At 32.5% G+C, this 20,563-nt stretch overlaps 1 protein-coding gene across 4 annotated transcripts in view; it reads right to left on the bottom strand.

Annotated features, from left to right (window-relative positions):
• LRRIQ3 (leucine rich repeats and IQ motif containing 3) overlaps positions 1-20,563 on the bottom strand; it is a 221,802-nt gene that overhangs the window by 185,260 nt on the left and 15,979 nt on the right. For 3 of the 4 annotated variants that reach the window (XM_058716968.1, XM_058716967.1, XM_058716969.1), the window contains exons 2-3: positions 9,849-10,097; positions 6,789-7,112 (exon numbers count right to left, since the gene is read on the bottom strand). In XM_058716968.1, the coding sequence (XP_058572951.1) occupies positions 6,789-7,112; positions 9,849-10,097 (573 nt within the window). The remainder of the gene's footprint in view (positions 1-6,788; positions 7,113-9,848; positions 10,098-20,563) is intronic. The other variant, XM_058716970.1, reaches the window with a different exon arrangement.

Genomic DNA, 20,563 nt, shown 5'->3' with positions numbered 1-20,563 from the left:
CTGTATGTTAACTGAGATTTAAATAAAAACTTGAAACTAACAAAAAAAATCTCTACCTTGAAATATTCTGTACTGCATTTTTAATGCATTTTTCACTGTGCAACAAAAAGTATTAAGTACCTTCCAAAAATTTCTTCCTTTCTTCCTTATTAATAGAACCTTGGTTTTGTTTAACAAATAAATGTGCCTAGATAAAAATACTCATCAAGCCAGATTTCCTTCTAGTTAGAGGTAGCCATGTGATCTAGTTCTGATGGTAGAAGGCTTTCAGGTGGGACACCGGGTGGAGCTATTATTTTCAGACTTAGCTGACATGTGCCTTTAGTTCCTACCAATCCCTTCCTTTTGACCTAAGTCTTGACAGAAGAAACTCATGGTCTTTGAGGGAATCCATTCACTAAATAGCAGAGCAAGATGCTAGAATAAACCTTGGTCCTTCATAATTTCCTTGAGAACTACACAGAACTATCTGAACTTTTTGTTACATGAGAAAAAAATCCCTTTTTAGTTAGGTTTCTATTACATAAAGACAAACACAATCTGAATTGATAGCATTGGTTTCTTGCCCAGATCACTCCCATCTTAAAAATGTTCTATGTATATATAATGATTAAAAAATATAAATCCCCTCATTATATGCTTTTAGATAACTAACACTTCAAATTTCTAGTTTCATTTAATATAGTAAAGAAGAACATACGCTTTCCCTTTTTCAAATTGTAAGTATTTTCCAAGTAAACCCAAAAAACAAAGTTCTACAAATCATTATATGTCAAAATTAAGGACAGACAAGGTCATTCTAGTTTTATTGTCTTATAAGACACAAGTTTTAATCACGTTACTAATTTGTTTAAGAATTAATAAATTCAGGGCGCCTGGGTGGCTCAGTTGGTTGAGCGTCCGACATCAGCTCAGGTCATGATCTCATAGTTTGTGAGTTCGAGCCCCACGTCGGGCTCTGTGCTGACAGCTCAGAATCTGGAGCCTGCTTCAGATTCTGTGTCTCCCTCTCTCTCTGCCCCTTCCCTGCTCATACTCTGTCTCTCTCTGTCTCTCAAAAATGAATAAACGTTAAAAAAATTTTAAAAAAGAATTAATAAATTCATTTCTGCATTAATGCCCTCCTGATAAAATAACACTTATTGAAAAAGATCATGTGAACTTTATAAGATTCTTTATTTTCAATTTTCATAGTGTTTTTACACTCAGTAAGTGCAAAGAAATGTTTTGAAATATATATTTCCAACATTACTAAATAAATTTATATCCTCATAGATTGTCATTCATTCGTTTTATATTGCTATAAATTAAATATCTTTCAATAATCAAAGAATAATAAAAACAATATTGCTTATAGCAGAAATAATGAATAAAAATGTATCAGTAAACTGAAAAACTATCATTCAAACATATTTCTTTAAATCTCTGCAACAAAATTCTGCCATAATTTGGTGTATCCATAGCTCTTTCAGGCTTACTCCATTTGTGATGCCTTCCATTCATGTTTTCTAGACAGTGCTTTTATTTTTGTTTCCAATTATTCTATTTCTTATATTTTCAATCTTTTTTTTTAATGCTTATTTATTTTTGAGAGAGCGCATGCACATGAGTGGGGGAGGGGCAGAGAGAGAGAGAGAGAGAGAGAGAGAGCGCCACAGAATCTGAAGCAGGCTCCAGACTCTGAGCTGTCAACACAGGACCTGATGTGGGGCTCAAACCATGAACTGCAAGAGCATGACCTGAGCTGAAGTCAGATGCTTAGCCAGCTGTACCAACCAGGTGCCCCTGAATCTCTTTTTTTTAATTAAAATTTATTTCCCTCAGTTTAAAAATATGTGGAAGTTAGTATAATCTCACTTTTAAAAAACCCTCCCATTAGTCCTATTTCTGGCAGTTAAGGCATTATCTTCCCTCTGTCCAAAATTTTCTTGGAAAAGGTTCTATACTTAGCAATTACATATTAACCCATTACAATTCCATATCCATTCCCGTAAGTTACTGAAATTCCAAAGATGCAACAACCTCTTCAACAAAAGGTTTTCAAACTAGTTCTGTATCCATAATTTTCCTTGACCTTTTAAAACATCCTTCATTTAAAAAAAAAAAATTAAATGTTTTTTATTTATTTTTGAGACAGAGAGAGACAGAGCATGAGCAGGAGAGAGAGAGGGAGACGCAGAATCGGAACCAGGCTCCAGGCTCTGAGCTGTCAGCACAGAGCGTGATGAGGGGCTTGAACTCACCGACTGCAAGATCATGACCTGAGCTGAAGTCAGATGCCCAACCGACCGAGCCACCCAGACACCCCAAACATCCTTCATTTTAAAATCATTCTTTTCCCTTCACCTAAGTGATAATAAGCCATATCTCTGTTTTTCCTTCTACCTCCTGGAATTAATTTTCTGTTATCCTCATTGGTCCCACTTCTTTCTAACCATAAAGGGAAACTGCCCCAATGCTTTGTCCTTTGGTTTTCATACTGATTCCTTTATTTTCCTGTGACAGCTTGGCTTCAGTCATGCCCTCAAACAAATGACTACTGAATTTACATCTTAGACCTGAAACACTGTTTCTGAATTCCAGTTCTTCATTTCCAATGCCTGGTTAATATCTCCATACCAATATCCTGCCTCAATAAACATGACCAAATTTAACTTTCTAACAAAACTCTTTGAATGCCACCATTTCTGTACACTAAGTTACTTTTTGTCTCAGTTACCCAAGTTCAAAATACCAAAAGAGTATTTTCTCACTTCTTATTCTTATCCGCCGATATTTGGTCAGTTAAAAAAAAAACCCTGTCAAATCTTTGCACTGTCTATACTTTGTGATACAATGTTGATTGTAGGACTATGAAACCAAGACAGACTTGAAATCCCAGCTTCATGACTGACTAGATGTCTGGTATTGGGTAAAGTCTTAAACCTTACCATAGTTCATTTTCTTCTGTGAAATAATAATATCTCCCCATAACAAAGAATATGATGAAGAACAAATATTTTTCAGGAAGTCCTTCCCTATCTAGCCCAAGCCTCCATACTTTTTGTCCCATATTACTTTATTTTCTTTAGAAATTAACAATATCTAGCATTCTATGCTGGGTTTGTTTTTGTTTTTTGTTTTTTAGCCTACATGTTTATTTCCTGGGCCTTCCCACTGAACTTTATGAAAGCAGAACATCTGTCATTATTATTTACCACCCAGTCCAGAATAATCTCTCTCACATATTAGGCAATCAATACATATTTGGTAAAGGAGTGAAGGAATAAAATATATAAAGTGTCTATAACAATGACTTTTACCGAGTGTCTGTCCTCTTCTTTACAATGTCTTCTATTTTCTTTGCCACTACTGTTCACTTGAATCAACCCTAATCACATCATTTCTGGCCTATAATAGTTTCCTGCCCTCATCTGTCTCCTAACCCCCCTTAATCTGCTAGCAAAATACTGGATTAATCTCCTTTAAAAAAATTTGTCAATAACATTTATTCATAGAGCACCAACTATGATAGAACCACTCTAATTTTCTCCTCAAATAACTTCAATAGATCTTCACTGCATTCATTAAGAAGTCTAAACTCCTTAGTATTCCTCCAATCTTCTTTTCATACCCCCACTAACTTCTTATTAATTGCTTAAATGAACATCAGTCATTTTGATTGTCCTTAAAAAAGACAAGTATGTTCCCACCTTTGATTATACCATACCATCCAACTAGAATATATAAATGAAATTCTTCTTTTAGGACCCAGGTTGAAACAACCATAATTAAACACTGCAGCACTTTTTATTTCTCTAAAATTTTTAACTGTTATTACAAAATCATTAATATACTCATAAATGTTTATAAAGAATTTATGCAGTTACAAAGTTTTCTAACTTCCTAATCTCATGCATAATCACTGTTCATTGTTTATATATCCTTCCAAATGTGATCACTTCAAATGATTTTCTGTTCTTCAATTGTCGATACATATATATGTAGATTTAGAAATACTTACAACATGTTACAAAGACTATTCTGCAACATACTTTTTTATTTCCTATATCTCGGTACTTGAGCTTTCTAACACCTGCCGAGCTCACCCCTTTTTCTGAATTCTTACCTGATTTATTTGTTCTAATATTCATGTCATGAAGCATGTTTTTTAAATATTTTTATTCACCCATTTAAGTATTTTGTAATCTCCAACTAGATATCATTTCCTAATCACTTGTTTCAGCATTTTAAAAATCAAGATATAATGATGATTTAGTGCAGGTCACCAAATTAATTGTTTAAGAATTTAATAGTTTTATCCACTTCCATTAATATTCCGAATTGTCCTTTAAAGCATTGGCGGGGGGGGGGGGGGGAACTACTTCCCAAAGGAATCATTCAAATATGGAAACCTGAAAATTAGAGATTCACTTTCATTAAAAAAAAAATTTTGAATCAACAAAAAGCTTCTAGAATTAAGAAATGAGAATAGCAAGTTGGCAGAATATAAGATTAAATTAAAATATCAATGTATTTCTATATATTAGTAACAAATAATCCAAAAATGAATTTAATAACTCCATTCACAATATTGCCAAAATAAATAAAATACACAGAAATAATTTTTTTAATAAACAATACTTAGAGAATGGAAGAAGATCTAAATGAATTGAGAGTTCACATTCAAGAATGAGAATACTCACTATTGTAAAGATGGCAATCTCCACAAATTGATTTATAAATTCAATGAAATTTTTACCACTATTCCAGCAGGAATCATTGCAGAAATTGACAACCTGATCCTAAAATTCATTTGTAAATGCAAGGGACCCTGAATAGCCAAAGCAATATTGAAAAAGAAGAGCAAAGTTGGAGGACTCGCACTTCCCTATTTCAAAAGTTAACTACAAAGCTACAATAATCAAGACTGTGTGATACTGGCCTAAGGATAGATACACAGACCATTAGAATATAATCATTCAGAGTCCAGAAATTAACCCTTACCTTTTTATGGCTAACTGATTTCTGACAAAGATATCACAAACAATTCACCAGGGAAAGAATAATCTTTTCAACATATGGGGCTGGTATAATTGAATATCTACACGCAAAAAAAAATGAACTTGGACCCTTACTTCATACCATGCATAAAAATTCACTTAAAATGAAACATAGGTCTCGATTTCAGAGCTAAAATTATTAAACTTCTAGGAGAAAACATAGAAAAATTTAGTGACCGTAGAGAGACTTCTTAGATACAACATCAAAAGCATGATCCTTAAAAGAAAAAAATCATAACCTGGATGGCTTAAAATTCAAAAATTTTCTGCTCCAAAAGAGACCATTAACAAGATGGAAAATTCGCTGAGAGAAAAATCTTTGCAATACATATATCTAATAAAGGACTTATACCCATATATCTACGCTTACAACTCAATAATAAGACAAACAACTCACTTGCAAGATGAGGAAAAAATTGGTATAGACATTTGATGAAAGAAAGCATATGCATAGTTAATAAGCAGAGAAAAATGTTTGTCATCATGACTCATAAGGGAAAAAAATTAAAACCAAAAAAAAAAAATACCACTTTATATCTACTAGAATGTCTATAGCGTAAAACAAAAAAACACTAAGTGTTTGCAAGTACATAAAGAAACTAGAACCCTTCCACGTTTGTGGTTTCTACTTTTTATTTTTTATTTTATTTTTTTGTGGTTTCTACTTTTTAGAAAGCAATTTAGTTTCTTACCAAATTATGCATAAACTTACCATACCTACCAGTAATTGCACTGCTAAGAATCTCCCCAAGAAAAATGAAAACATATGTCTACACAAAGACATGGAAGTAGGTGTTCATAGCAGCATCATTCATAATAGCAAAAACTGAAAATAATCTAAATGTCTATCAACTGGTGAATGGACAAAAAAAAATGTAGTGTATTCATATAATGGAAAATCACTCAGCAATCAAAAGGAACAAACTATGCATATATGCTACAACATAAATGAGCCTCCATCACATCACACTAAGTGAACGAAGGCAGATGCATACGACTACATATTGTATAGTTTGATTCACATAAAATGTTTAGAGAAGCAAATTTAAAGAAACAGAAGCCAGATCAATAGTACCTAAGACTGCAGGAGGAAGTTGAGATTAACTGCGAATGAGAAAGAGGGAAACTTTTGGAGTGGTGGAAATTTCTAACAGTGGATTGTGGAGATGGCTATACAGCACTATCAATTTACCAAAATAATTAAATCATACATATAAAAAGAGAATTTTATAGTATATAAGCTATATGTCCTTAGAGCTATTAAAACATAACAGGGACCAAAAATATTTCTCTATAATTTGATATTTTTATGCTCAGCAATTTTTATGCAGTAGGCATACAAGCTTCTACAAATCCTCAGATATAAGACATTACTAATGTACTAACTAGTTTATCACATTTTAGATAAATGATATAGTATATATTAGTTTATATGATTTAGGTATAGAATCTAGAAGCTAAAATTTTACTTCCACAAATTTATTCAAAATGAAACTCTAATGAATCCAATTACCTTTTCAAAAAAATATTCTTTAAGTATTTTTATTTATTTTTGAGAGAGAGACAGAGTGTGAGTGGGGGAGGGGCAGAAAGAAAGGGAGACGCAGAATCTTTGAAGCAGATTCTAGGCTCTGAACTGTCAGCACAGAGCTCGACGCAGGGCTTGAACTCACGAACTGTGAGATCATCACCTGAGCTGAAGTCAGATGCTTAAATGACTGTGCCACCCAGGAGCCCTTCAATTACCTTTTTCAAAGCAGGGCAGAAATTAAAGAAAAGTCGGTGGTTATATGCTCTAAATCTTTCAGGAAGATGCCAGTTCTGAATTATTTCTTCATCAGAAATCACATGATGATCCAGTGCTTTGAGAGGCCATATACTGTTGACAAGAACATGCCTATATCCTTTTTTAAGGCTCACTGGACAATCAAACATAGTGAGGGCAATTAGACTTGGACAGGCAGATAACATACATATATTCTTTAACTTTGCAAACCCATTGTCATGAAGATAGAGGAGTTTTAGTTTCTTCAGTCCACTCCAAAATTTGGTATCTGGTAGACTCTTTATCTGAAATATTATTAATAATAACATCTTAAATACAAATGTTAATTTTCTATAAATTGCATGGAAAATGGAAAAATATTAAACATCTTCTAAAACTCAGTATTTTTCAAAATGGCAAATTTCTCATAATAAGCCAAAACGAATCTCTAGTTTTCCAGTGGTGACTGGAGTAAAAACATAATACATTGTTCCTCTGGACTAGGTTATCATTATTAGTATAATTAAAAGAATGGACATATATACATTGTTCAGTAAAAATTTCTTTGTAGTAGGCCAATTCTAAACTTTTCTAAAGTACTTTACTGATGTAAAGAATTAGTGTGATATACCCCATTAACAAAATAAAGGATAAAAATCATATGATCATCTCAATAGAGAAAAGGCATTTGACAAAATTCAACATTAATTCATAATAAAAACTCTCAGCAAAGTAGATACAGAGAATATACCTCAATATCATAAAAGCCATATATGACAAGCTACAGCTAACATCATATGCAATGGTGAAAACTGAAAGATTTTCCTCTAAGATCAGGAACAAGACACGGATGCCCACTCTTGCCACTTTTATTCAACACAGTATTAGAAGTCCCAGCTAGAATGATTGGGCAAGAAAAATAAACAAATGGCATGCAAACCAAAAAGGAAGAAACAAAACTGTTACCATTTGCAGACAACATATTATATACAGAAAACCCTAAGACTCCACCAAAAAATTCTTACAACTGATAAATGAATTCAGTAAAGTTGTAGGATACAAATTCAGTATACAAACATCTGTTGCATTTCTATATACTAATAATAAGCTATCAGAAAGAGGAATTAAGGAAACAATCCCATTTACAACTGCATCAAAAAGAATAAAATGCCTGAATGAGTTTAAACAAGGAGGTGAAAGATCTGGACACTGAAAACAATGACAAATGTATGAAATAAATTGAATAAGAGAAAAATAAATGGAAAGATATTCCATGCTCATGGACTGAGAGAATAATGTTGTTAAAATAATATTGCCCAATATAATCTACATATTCAGTGTAATCCCTTCTAAATTTCAAAGGCATTTTTCACAGAAATAGAAAAAGACTCCCAAAATGTGTATGGAAACACAGAAGACCCTGAATAGTCAAAGCAATCCTGAAAGAGAATAAAGCAGGATGCATCCTGCTCCCTGATTTTAAACTATATTATGAACCTATAGTGATCAAAACAATATAGTATTGGCATAAAAACACACAGATCAATGTAACAGAATAGAAAAACCGTAAATAAACCCATGCATAGATGATCAATTGATTTATGATGGTGTCAGGAATACACAATGGGGAAAGGGCAGTCTCTTCAAGAGGCCATACAAAAGGGCCTGTAATCTTCTCTATATCCTTCTAATTTTAGACTACGTACTGCTGAAGCGAACACAAGGGCAGTGTCTTCAATAAGTGGTGTTGGGAAAACCAGATAGCAACAGGCAACAAAACAAAACAAAACAAAACAGAAAAAAAAAAAAAAAAAGAAACCAGACTACTATCTTACACTATATACAAAAATTAGCTCAAAATGAATTAAGGGCTTAACCTAAGACCTGAAACTATAAAAATCTGAAAACAAAACACAGGCAGTAAACTTCTTCACAATAGTCTTGGTAATGATTTTTGGATTTGACACCAAAAGCAAAGGACACAAAGGCAAAAATATATCAAGTAAAAATATATCAAACTAAGAAGCTTCTGTACTGCAAAGAAAACCATCAATAAAATGAAAAGGCAAGCCAGTAAATGGAAGAAAGTATTTGCAAATTGTATGTGTAATAAGGGAATAATATCCAAAATATATAAAGAACTCATACAACTCTATAGAAAAAATAAAATCCAATTAAAAAATGGACAGTGAATCTGAATACTTATTTTCTAAAGAAGACATCCAGATAGACGGCCAACATGGTACATGAAGGGATGCTCACTGTCTCTAATCATCAGGGAAACACAAATCAAAACCACAAGGAGATACCACTTCATATCTGTTAGGATGCCTTTTATCCAAATGACAAAAAATAACAAGTGCTGGCAAGGATGTGGAAAAAAGGAAACCCTTATGCACTGTTACAGGAATGTAAATTGGTACAACCACTGTGGAAAACAGTATGGAGGTTTCTTAAAAAAACTAAAAATAAAACTGCCATATGATCCAACAATTCCACTTCTCAATATTTATCTGAAGACTAGGAAAATACTACCTCAAAAAGATATATATACCCTCAATATTCATTGCAGCATTATTTACAATAGTCAAGACACGGAAGCAGCCTAAGTGATATATATATATATATCTCAAGTCATTATGTTGTATGCCTGAACTTAATATGTTATATGTCAATAATGTCATTAAAACATTTTAAAGTCCAAATAATTTTTAATGCAGGCTATTAAGAAGTAAAATATACCAAATCACAAAGTATTTACATATTTCTAATTCAAAAATTTTCTTAAATTTAAAATTTTTTAAAAGTAGTCTCTACACCAATGTGAAGCTCAAACTCATGACACCAAGATCAAGAGCTGCATGGTCTATGGACTGAGTCAGCCAGATGCCCCTTAAATTTTGTATTTTTATATATTTTATTTAGTTTTAAATTTTTATTTACATTTTATGTAAAAGACTGAAATACTGTAGATAGGTAACATACGTGTTTTTAAACATCAATTTCATTTATACACAAATATCTAAAATGCTATTGCTTACCTGATTTCCATGGAGATCAAGTTTGACTAATCTTATACAACTTTGAAGTGGATGAATATCTGTGATAAAATTGTTTGAGAAGATGCATACTCTCAGAGAGATACAGGATTGCAAATTTTCCATAGATTTTAAATGAAGGCCACTGAACTTCACAAAAACAAAATCTTTCTGATCTTCTATTATGTTGTCATTATAGTGCCTCCATTCTTCATGACTGGTTAGTTCTTTTGTGATTGTTCCATGAAACATCTAGGCAAAATGGGAAATTGCTTAGAAAAGTTTTTTCAACTTCCAAAAATAAATTTGAAAACAAAAAATATTTGCTAATAGATAGAATAAAACGGGTAGAAAAGTTAAAATTAAAAAATCTAACTTGTAAGTGGAATCCAAAAACATTAAAAAAAAAACAATAAAGAAACAAAAAGAAGAATCAGACCTACAAATATAGAGAACTTATGGTTGCCAGGCAGGAGGGGGGTGCGTAAAATGAGTGTTATAAATTTCTGTTATAAATTTCTTAAAGAAACAATTTACAATCACATTACTTATTTCTATGTTCAATTCAACTAGGCAGTTAAAATCTGGAATTCTATTAGTTTTAAAATAAGACTAATTTATCTAAAATTCCTGTATCAAAGCTTTTTAAAGTAATTTTACATAGTATTTCTTATATATTTGAAATTTCCCTTACTCTGGGTAATTTAAGCTTTTACAAAACACAGTTACCCAGTGATAGTTTAAAAGAGAATAACTGAGCTCAAGTGGCCTGAGAGCATTTAGTCAGATTAACCACCTTCCCTATTGGAAGAATCTTTCTACCATGTGAAGGTAAACTAGGTAGGCATAATCCAAATGAAAATAGATGTGAAAATCTAGATAAACCCTTGCACTCATTCAAGAGATTAGTTCCTTTTTATATGCTGACCAAGGCCTACAATTATAATTAAATTCTAAGTACCATCTAAGAAATTAAACAAAATGCAGATTCCCAGGCCCCGTATCATATTTATGTTATCAGTCTCTGGGCTGAGGGTCAAGGAATCTGTAATTGAGCATGTTCCTGGGTAAGTCATGGACACATTGAGAAAGAATAAAGACCCTGATATAAAATAAACAGATACGAATGAATCTTTATAAACTTACCAAGCTCTATAGGTCCTGAAATGAAAGGCAATATACAAAATGTATTCCATCATTGGGACTCCCTATTTAGAAAAGACCTCAAGTCTTTCCTCAGGCTCTCCTTTCAAAAAAACCTATTTTTTCCATTCTGGCCTAATACAGGCAAACTCCAGTTTATAACAAGGGTTTATGAGAAACCATATATCAAGCATAAATCAGGATCTTTTAAGACAATGGGTGCTCAAAAGTTTCACTTACAGAATCCAATTTTTGAGTCAATAACAATTCTGGAAGAAATTTGCAAAGTGAGAGTCATATACCAAGTGAATTTTTTTTCCTTTCTATTTGTGTAACCAAGTGATTTTTTAAAATTATTAATAGACTTTATTTTTTGGAGCTGTTTTAGGTTTACAGAAAAACTTAAAGTACACAGAGATCCCATATATGCCCCCATAACTCCCTGCACCTTCAGTTCCCCCTATCAACACCTTGCATTCATGTTATGTATGTGCTGCAATTAATGATCCAATCTTAATGAATTATTAACTAAAGTTAAACTTTTTTAGATCATAACTTATAACAATCTCTAGACAAACAAAAGACATCAACATTGAACAGCAGAGATCCCATTTCTTCATATAAAGCTGAAGTTGACTTTATATCTTTATTCATAGCATTGGTACACGTGTGTGTGTGTGTGTGTGTTTATATATATAAATATATATATAATAGATGCACAGATGAACTATTATTTCAAGCATTCATTTCTCTGCTTATTCATCTCTAATAGTTTGATATTTCTTTACTTCTTTGTAGAAGATATCATCTGCCTAGCATTTATTTTTAGGGATTCTAAATAGCATTATTAACTAAGTATAGATAATGTCTATAAACTTATCACAGACAATGAAAGATTTTTATGTTAAACTTTCCTGTATTAATGCTATCCATATGTCACTTAAATGTGATGTCAATAATCTACCACTGGTATTATTCAAAGGTAGAATGTTTTCTATTTCCTTTATTGATCTCAGACACACTAGATAACCTAACTAAATGAAAACTTCTGTAATTAGTTAAGCATTCTAACTTTAGCTGTTAGTTGACTAACATTGTTACTAACTGTGAGTTCACTGATACCATTTTGTGAAGGTAACTGATACTGATATGTAAGATAACATAGTCCCTTTCCTTAAAATGCCTAAATATGTTCAAAATAACTTTTTAATAATACCCAGTGAGGGAGTTAGTGTGATTGGTATTATTGCCTCACTGAAAAACTTTTTCTTGCAGATAAGACATATAGTTTGAGGAAAAGAATTATTAGGTCACACAAATCCAAATTTGAGATAATTTTCATGATAGTACTTAATTGAATGTCTTTTTACTCATTTTGGACAAGCACTTCCTAGATTTAATTAAAAAGATGCCAATTACAGACAGATAAAAAACCATCTGTAATAATTAAATAGTAAGGTAACTAGGGAACTCTAAAATTTCATGGCCTCATAATTTTTAAAAAATCTACATTGTCTAATTATTTTATGTTTAAATGCAAACCCATGAAAATAAAATTAAACATGGTTAATGAAATATGCGAAACTTCATTGTCTAGATAACTCTTAGTCATTACATTCCTGTACCATGCCTACATCCCCAATTTAGAAATTATGTATTTTTATGTTATATAATTTAATTGTTGCCTTTCCAATTATATTACAGGTACCCTGATGACAGGACTTTTTTTTTTTGTGGTTAGCTATATATTTTTCATAGTTTAGCATGGGAACAAAAACTGAATCAGGTATAAATATAAATTGGCCAGAAATCCTACCTAGGGTGATCAGCTAAGAAAAAGAAACAAAAGGAATCCAAATCAGAAAGGAAGAAGTAAATTTTCTGTTTACAGATAACATGATCTTAGATATAGAAAATCCTCAAGACTCCATGAAAACTGTTAGAACGTACAAATGAATTCAGTAAAGATGGGGACACACAATAACCACGCAAAAGTCATTTGCATTTTATATATACTAACAATGAGGTATCTGAAAAAGGAAAAAAACAATCCTCTTATAATAGCATCAAAAAGAATAAAATACTTAGGAATAATGTAACCAAGGAAGTGAAAGATCTGTACACTGAAATCTCTAAGACATTAATGAAGGAAATTAAAGATACAAACGAAAAATCCTGTGCTCAGGAACAGTTAATATTCTTAAAATGTCCATTCTATCCTAAGTCAACTACAGATTCAATACAATTTTATAAAGTTCAAATAGCATTCTTCACAAAAGTAGGAAAAATAATGCTGAAATTCATATGGGACAATAACAACAATAACCCAAAAATCTCAAGTAGGCAAAACAATTTTGAAAAAGAAAATGAAGCTGAAGGCCTCATGCTTCCTGACTTAAAAACATATTACAGATTCACAGTAATCAAAACAGCACAGTACTGGCAAACAAACGAACAAACAAAAAACAATAGGCGCACAGACCAAATTACAACAATTGAGAGCCCAGAAATAAACGTATACATATATGTCAGCTAATATTTGACAAGAGAACAAAGAATACTAAAAGAGAGGACAGTAATTTCAATAAATGGTGCTGAGACACTGTCTATTCACTGGAAAAAGAATAAAATCTGACTCTTACACCACTTATTAAAAATACATCAAAATTTGGGGCTTCTGGGTAGCTCAGTTGGTTGAGCGTCTCACTTAGGCTCAGGTCATGATCTAGTGGTTCGTGGGTTCAAGCCCTGTCTCAGGCTCTGTGCTGACAGCTCAGAGCCAGGAGTCTGCTTCAGATTCTGTGTCTCCTTCTCTCTCCATCCCTTCCATGCTCATGCTCTGTTTCTCTCTGTCTCCCAATAATAAATAAACATTAAAAAAGACTAAAAATACTCAAAAGTAAGTCAAAAATTAAGTCAAAAGACTTAAATGTAAGACTGGGGACCATAAAACTCCTAGAAGAAAACAGGGGAAAAGCTCTGTAACATTGGTCTTAGCAATGATTTTTGGATATGACACCAAAAACACAGGCAACAAAAGCAAAAATCAACAAGTAGGACTATATCACACTGAAACACTTCTACACAGAAAACAAACAATAAACAAAATGAAGATGCAAATTATGGAATGGGAGAAAGTATTTGCAAACATCTAATAAGGGATAAATACCAAAATATAAAAAGTACTCATACATATCAGTAGCAATCCCCTCTCCCTCCTCCTCCTCCTCCTCCTCCATCTCATCATCATCATCATCTAATTTTAAAATAGGCTGAGGACTTGAACATTTTCTTCCCCCAAAAAGACATATAAATGGCCAACATATACATGAGAAGGTGCTCAACATCGCTAATTGTCAGGAAAATGCAAATCAAAACCATAATGAGATGAGGGAACAAACCCTTGTGCCCTGTTGGTGAGAATGTGAACTGATACAGCCACTATGGAAAATGGTATGGAGATTCCTCAAAAAATTTAAAATGGAACTACCATATGATCTAACAATTATATATATAAAATATATATTCTAGTATATATCCAAAGGAAATGAAATAATTATATTTCAGAGATATCTGCAACTCCCAAGTTCATTATTTACAACAGCCAAGATACAGAAACAAACTAACTGCACACTGACTAACAATTAAAAAAATGTGATATATAGATATAGATATAGATATATTTTACATAATGTATACACACATACACAATAGAACATTGCTCAGCCATGAGAAAGAAGGAAATTCTGCCATTTTATACAACATAGATGGATTTTGAAGGGTTGATAGTAAGTGAAATAAGTCAGACAGAGAAAGACAAATACTCTATAATCTCAATGTGAAATCTAAAAAAGTTAAACTCATTTAAACAGAGAGTAAATTGGGGGGTGCCAGGTGTGAGCAAAATGGGGTACAGGAAATGGGGCGATGTTGGTTAAAGGTTACAAACTTCCAGATCTAAGATAAACAAGTTCTAGCAATATAACACACAACATGGTAACTACAGTTAACAATATTATATTGTATACTTAAAAGTTACTAACAGAGTATATCCCAAATGTTCTCATCACAAAATAAATAAATAAATAATAACTATATAAGATAGATGTGTTAACTAAGCTTATTGTGATTATCATTTTGCAATATTTGTGTGTATCAAATCATCATATGGTACACATTAAACTTATACAAAATTATATGTCAATTATATCTCAATAAATCTGGAGAAAGACTTCTTTTTTAAGTTTATTTACTTTGAGAGAGAGAGAGAGCATGCACGTGCACACAAGCAGAGACAGGAAGAGAGAGAATCTCAAGCAGGCTCTGTGCTGTCAGCGTAGAGCTTGATCCCATGACCTGAGATCATAATCTCACCTGAAATCAAGAGTTGGACACTTAGCCAACTGAGCCACCGAGGCACCCCTAGAAAAAAAGACTTCTAAGTACAAATGACAAAGTATCTCTCATATAGATTGAGATCTATTGTTAATTCCTTGAAATCCTTCCCTTCAAATTTCCACAACCAATATCCAAATGCCTGCAAAAAAGAATACATTTTTCATTTATTTATGCTGCATAACAGAACACCCCAAAACCTACTGGCTCAAAACAACTACTGTTTTTTATCTCTCAGGATTTTGTGGGTTGACTTGATTCAAGTAGGCAGTTCTTTTCCAAGTGATGTTAACTAGAGATTCAGTCTTGGTGTTCATCTGCACTACACTTACAAGATGGCTAATACACAGTTCTGTCACATTGGCAAGGACCCTGGAGGGGAGAGTCAGCTGTGATGCTGGGATGTATGGGTCTCTCTCGCCACACTGTCCTAGGACCTCTCTCCATCTACACAAGCCTTCCCTGTGTCATTCTCTCACATGTCTATTTGTGTGTGTCCCCATGGTAGAATAGCAAGACTCTCTACATGGGCCAAAAAAGTATAGAGGCAGAATCTATCAGGCCTTCTGAAGGCCCAACTGACACAGATTTTCCTTAACTACATTCTTTTGGTTAAAGGAAGTTATTTTGCTTTTTGAACTTATTTTTTATCTTATGAAGTAGAGAAAGAAGAAACAAATATAAGTTGTTCTGAGCTTGGTGATCTCAGGCAAGTTATGTACCCTCAGTTTGTTATACATCCAAGCTATGTGCCTCAGTTTCCTCATCCATACAATGAGAATTCCAATAGCACTTAATGGATAGAATTATTATGAAGACAAAATGACTTGGCATAAAGGTTTTAGAGTAGTGTCTGGCATGTAACAAACACTATAAATAAGTGTTACTAAAATAAATCTGGCTCAATTAACAACTCAAAATAGAATGTAATCTTCAAAAAGTAAATTAGGACACTTTTGGTTTCTGGTCCAGGATATAAGGAGCTTAGAAGATGTCATACCATTCTAACAAATAAAAGATGAACAAAATGAAAAGTCAACAACTCTTCTTAGATTCACCAGAAAAGTGAGGTTACATGAAAAACCACTGAATCAAAATTCAGAGATAGGCAGGTAGATACAAAGATTCAGAAGTTACTGGAGCAAAAATTCACCAAAAGAAACCTCTGCAGGAACTAGTGCCTGGGTAGGACTGTGACTGACAAGTTATTAGGGGCTTAGTGTTGACAACTCAGATTTAGAAACTCCAGCCCTCATACTTCTGTGAGATTAATATCCAGGAGCTCTACCAGGTCCTCAGATCGAATACTGGAGAAAAATCTGCTTGTGCCTCTGAGAGGAGACAGAAAAAAAATAATTTTGAAATACACAAGATCACCCTGTTCTTCTTAACAAGGGCTACCCTAAAGAGAAAATATTTAACACACAATAAACTGAGGTTTTACCAGAGCCAAACTTATCTGGAAGTAGGGAAATATCCAACTACATCTCCATCAAGCCTTCCATTTGGGAGAAAGGAAGTACACAATTACAGCCCACTCTAGCCATCTTGTCCCACCTAAGATTAGGAAGGCTGAGGAGTACTTGTGAAATTCACAGACTAGGGAGCACAACCTCACTTAAAGACTGAGACTTATCCACACCTTAACACCACACCACACGCTATTTTACTGAAATTCTTTTTACCAGTACATGATGCCTGGCTTTCAATAAAAAAAAATTACAAAGCATACTAAAAGACAACATACAGCAAGCATTAGAACCAGATTCACATACTGCAGGGATGTTGGAATTACCAGAGAATTTAAAACAATTATGATTAATATGCTAAAGACTATAAAGGAAAAAAAATAGACAACAAACAAGAAAAGACAGTATAAAGAGAGATAAAAATCTTTGAAAAGAATCAAAAAGAAGTGTTAGAGATCAAAACCACTGTAACAGAAATGATTATTATCTTTGATAGGCTCTCTATCTCTTTAGTAGGCTGGATGGACATGCCTAAGGAAAGAATCTCTTTGTTTGGGTATATGTCAATAGAAATTTCCAAAACCAAAAAGCAAAGAGAAAAAAAAAAAAAAAAGAATCACTGAAAAAAGCTGAATAAAATATTCCAGAACTGTAGGATAACTACAAAAAGTACAACATATACATAATGGAAATACCTGAATGAGAAGAAAGTGACATAGGAAAAGAAGAAAAATATGAAATAGTAAATATGTGAGAATTTCTGCAAATTAATGTCAGATACCAACCCACTGATCCAAGAAGCTCAGAAAACACCAAACAGGATTAAGGCAAAAAAACAAAAACAAACAAAAAAAAAACACTGGGGGTGAGGGGGACACTTTACCCATAGAGCAGCAAAATTTAGAAGTATATCCAACATCTCCTAAGAAACCATGCAAGCAAGGAGAAGATAGAGTGAAGTATTTACTATTAAGAGAAAATAACTCACTAATATAAAAAAAAATTCAGAAGTGTATCCAACATCTCCTAAGAAACCAGGCAAGCAAGGAGAAGACAGAGTGAAGTATTTACTGTTGAGAGAAAATAACTCACTAATATAAAAATCTATGCCCTGTGAAATTATCCTTTAAAAGTGGATAAGAAATAAAGACTCTTAAACAAACAAAAATTGAGGGAATAGGTTGCCAATATATCTGCTTGCAAGAAATGTTAAAAGCAGTTTGTTAGAAAGAAAATAATATAGTTCAGGAACTCAGATCTACTTAAAGAAAGGAAAAGCAGTGGGGAAGAAACAAGTGAAGATAAAATAAAAAGCTTTTATTTTTCCTATTTTTAGTTGATAGATAACAGTTTGGTCAAATACTAATGGCAAACTATATTAGATTATCTATGTATATATGTATATTCATGTATGGATATGTATAAATAAAATGAATGGCAGCAATGATACAAGGAACAAAATGGAAGAATTAGAGATATCCTGTTATTAAATAATATTTAAACTACATGTAAAGTAGTATATGTGATTTGAGAGTGGATTTAAGTTAACACAATAATGAGGGCAGCTAATAAAAAAAAAGAAAAGAAATACACTGAGATAAGATAGAAAATGAAATCATATACAATGCTCAATTAAACCACAGAGAGAAAAGAGTAGAAGGTTAAAACTGGAACAAAAACAAGAGCAATTAAAACAGTAACAAAATATAGTAGATATTAATTCAACTATAGAACTAATCAATTTAAATATCAATGGTCAAAGCACCAACACAAAGACATAGTGGATCAAAGTTACAGTGGATCAAACAGGCCAACTAGACGCTGTCTACAGGAATGGTACTTTAAATGTACTGACATATAAATGAAAAGTAAAGTGATGGAGATGAATTCTACCAAACATTTAAACAATCAATTCCAATCCTTCTCAGACTCTTCTAAGAAAAGGAGAGAACATTTCCAAACTCATTTTATGAGATCAGTATTAACGGGATACTAAAACTAGAGGATACTACAAAAAAATCATAGGCCAGTATCTCTGATGAACACAGATGCAAAAAATTCTCAACAAGACATTAGCAAACCAAATTCGACAATGCATTAAGAGGATCATACACCATGATGAAGTGGGATTTATGCCCGGGAAGAAAGGATAGATCAATCTCCACAATTCAGTATATACAATGACACACCACATTAACAAAATGAAAGCTAAAAATCATATCATCATCTTGAGAGCTGCAAAAAAAGCACTGAACAAAATTCAACATCCTATTATGATAACCTGAGTATTTCAACAAATGGTATAGATAGAGCATAACATAATAAAGGCCATATATGACAAACCCACAGTTAACATCATATACAACAGTAAAAACTTAAAGCTTTTCCTCTAAGATTAGGAACAAGACAAGGATGCCCATTCTCACCAGTTTTATTCAACATAGTATTAGAAGTTCAGAGAGCAATTAGGCAAGAAAAAGAAATAAAAATCATCCAAATTGGATAGGAAAAAGTAAAACAGTCACTATTTGCACATAACACTACATAGCGAAAACCCTAGAGACTTTACCAAAAAAGTCTTAGAATAAAGAAATTCAGTAGAGTTACAAGAAATAAGAGTAATATACAAAAATCTGTTGAGTTCCTATACACTAATAATGAACTATTAGAAAGAGAATTTAAGAAACAGTCCCATTTACAATTGCACCAAAAAGAATAAAATACCTAGGAATAAATTTAGCCATGGAAGTAAAAAACCTGTACAATGAAATAAATTAATTAGAGACGAATATTTGGAAAGTGATTCCATGCTCATGAACTAGAAGAATTAAAACTGCTAAATGTCTATACTACCCAAAACAATCTATATATTCAGTGCAATTTTTATCCAAATTTCAATGCCATTTTTTACAGAAATATAATAAATAATCCTAAATTTGTATAAAACCATAAAAAAACTAAATAGCCAAAGCAATCTTGAGAAAGAACAACAGGCTGGAAGCATTATACTCCCTAATTTCAAACTGTATTACAAAGCTATAGTAATGAAAACAGTGTGGCATTTGCATAAAAAATATAGATAAATGAGGCAGAAGAGACACCAGAAGTAAACCCACATAGATGGTCAATTGATTTATGACATAAGAGCCAAAAATATACAATGGGGAAAGGAGAGCTTCTTCAATAAATAGTGTTGGGAAAACTGGAGGGCAACATCCAAAAGAATAAAACTGGACCACTACCATACACAAAATTTAGCTCAAAATGGATTACAGACTTGAACTTAAGACCTAAAACTCCTAAAAGAAAACATGCAGTAAATTCCTTCACAACAGTCTTGGTAATGATTTTTGTATTTGACACCAAAAGCAAAGGACACAAAAGCAAAAATATATCGAGTAAAAATATATCAAACTAAGAAGCTTCTGCATAGCAAAGAAAACCATCAATAAAAAGAAAAAGCAGGCTATTGATTGAAAGACAACATTTGCAAATCATATATGTAATAAGGGGACAATATCCAAAATACATAAAGAACTCACACAACTCAACAGCAAAATAAAATGCAATTTAAAAATGGGCAGTGAATCTAAATACATATTTTGTAAAGAAGACATCCATATGGTCAACATGGTACATGAAGGGATGCTCATTACCTCTAATCATCAGGGAAATACAAATCAAAACCACAAGGAAATATCACTTCATACC

This window comes from Neofelis nebulosa, chromosome 2 (assembly GCF_028018385.1).
Source record: "Neofelis nebulosa isolate mNeoNeb1 chromosome 2, mNeoNeb1.pri, whole genome shotgun sequence".
Taxonomy (NCBI): domain Eukaryota; kingdom Metazoa; phylum Chordata; class Mammalia; order Carnivora; family Felidae; genus Neofelis; species Neofelis nebulosa.
The sequence above is the reverse complement of the archived record's forward strand: the minus strand, read 5'-3'. Positions and strand labels throughout refer to the sequence as shown.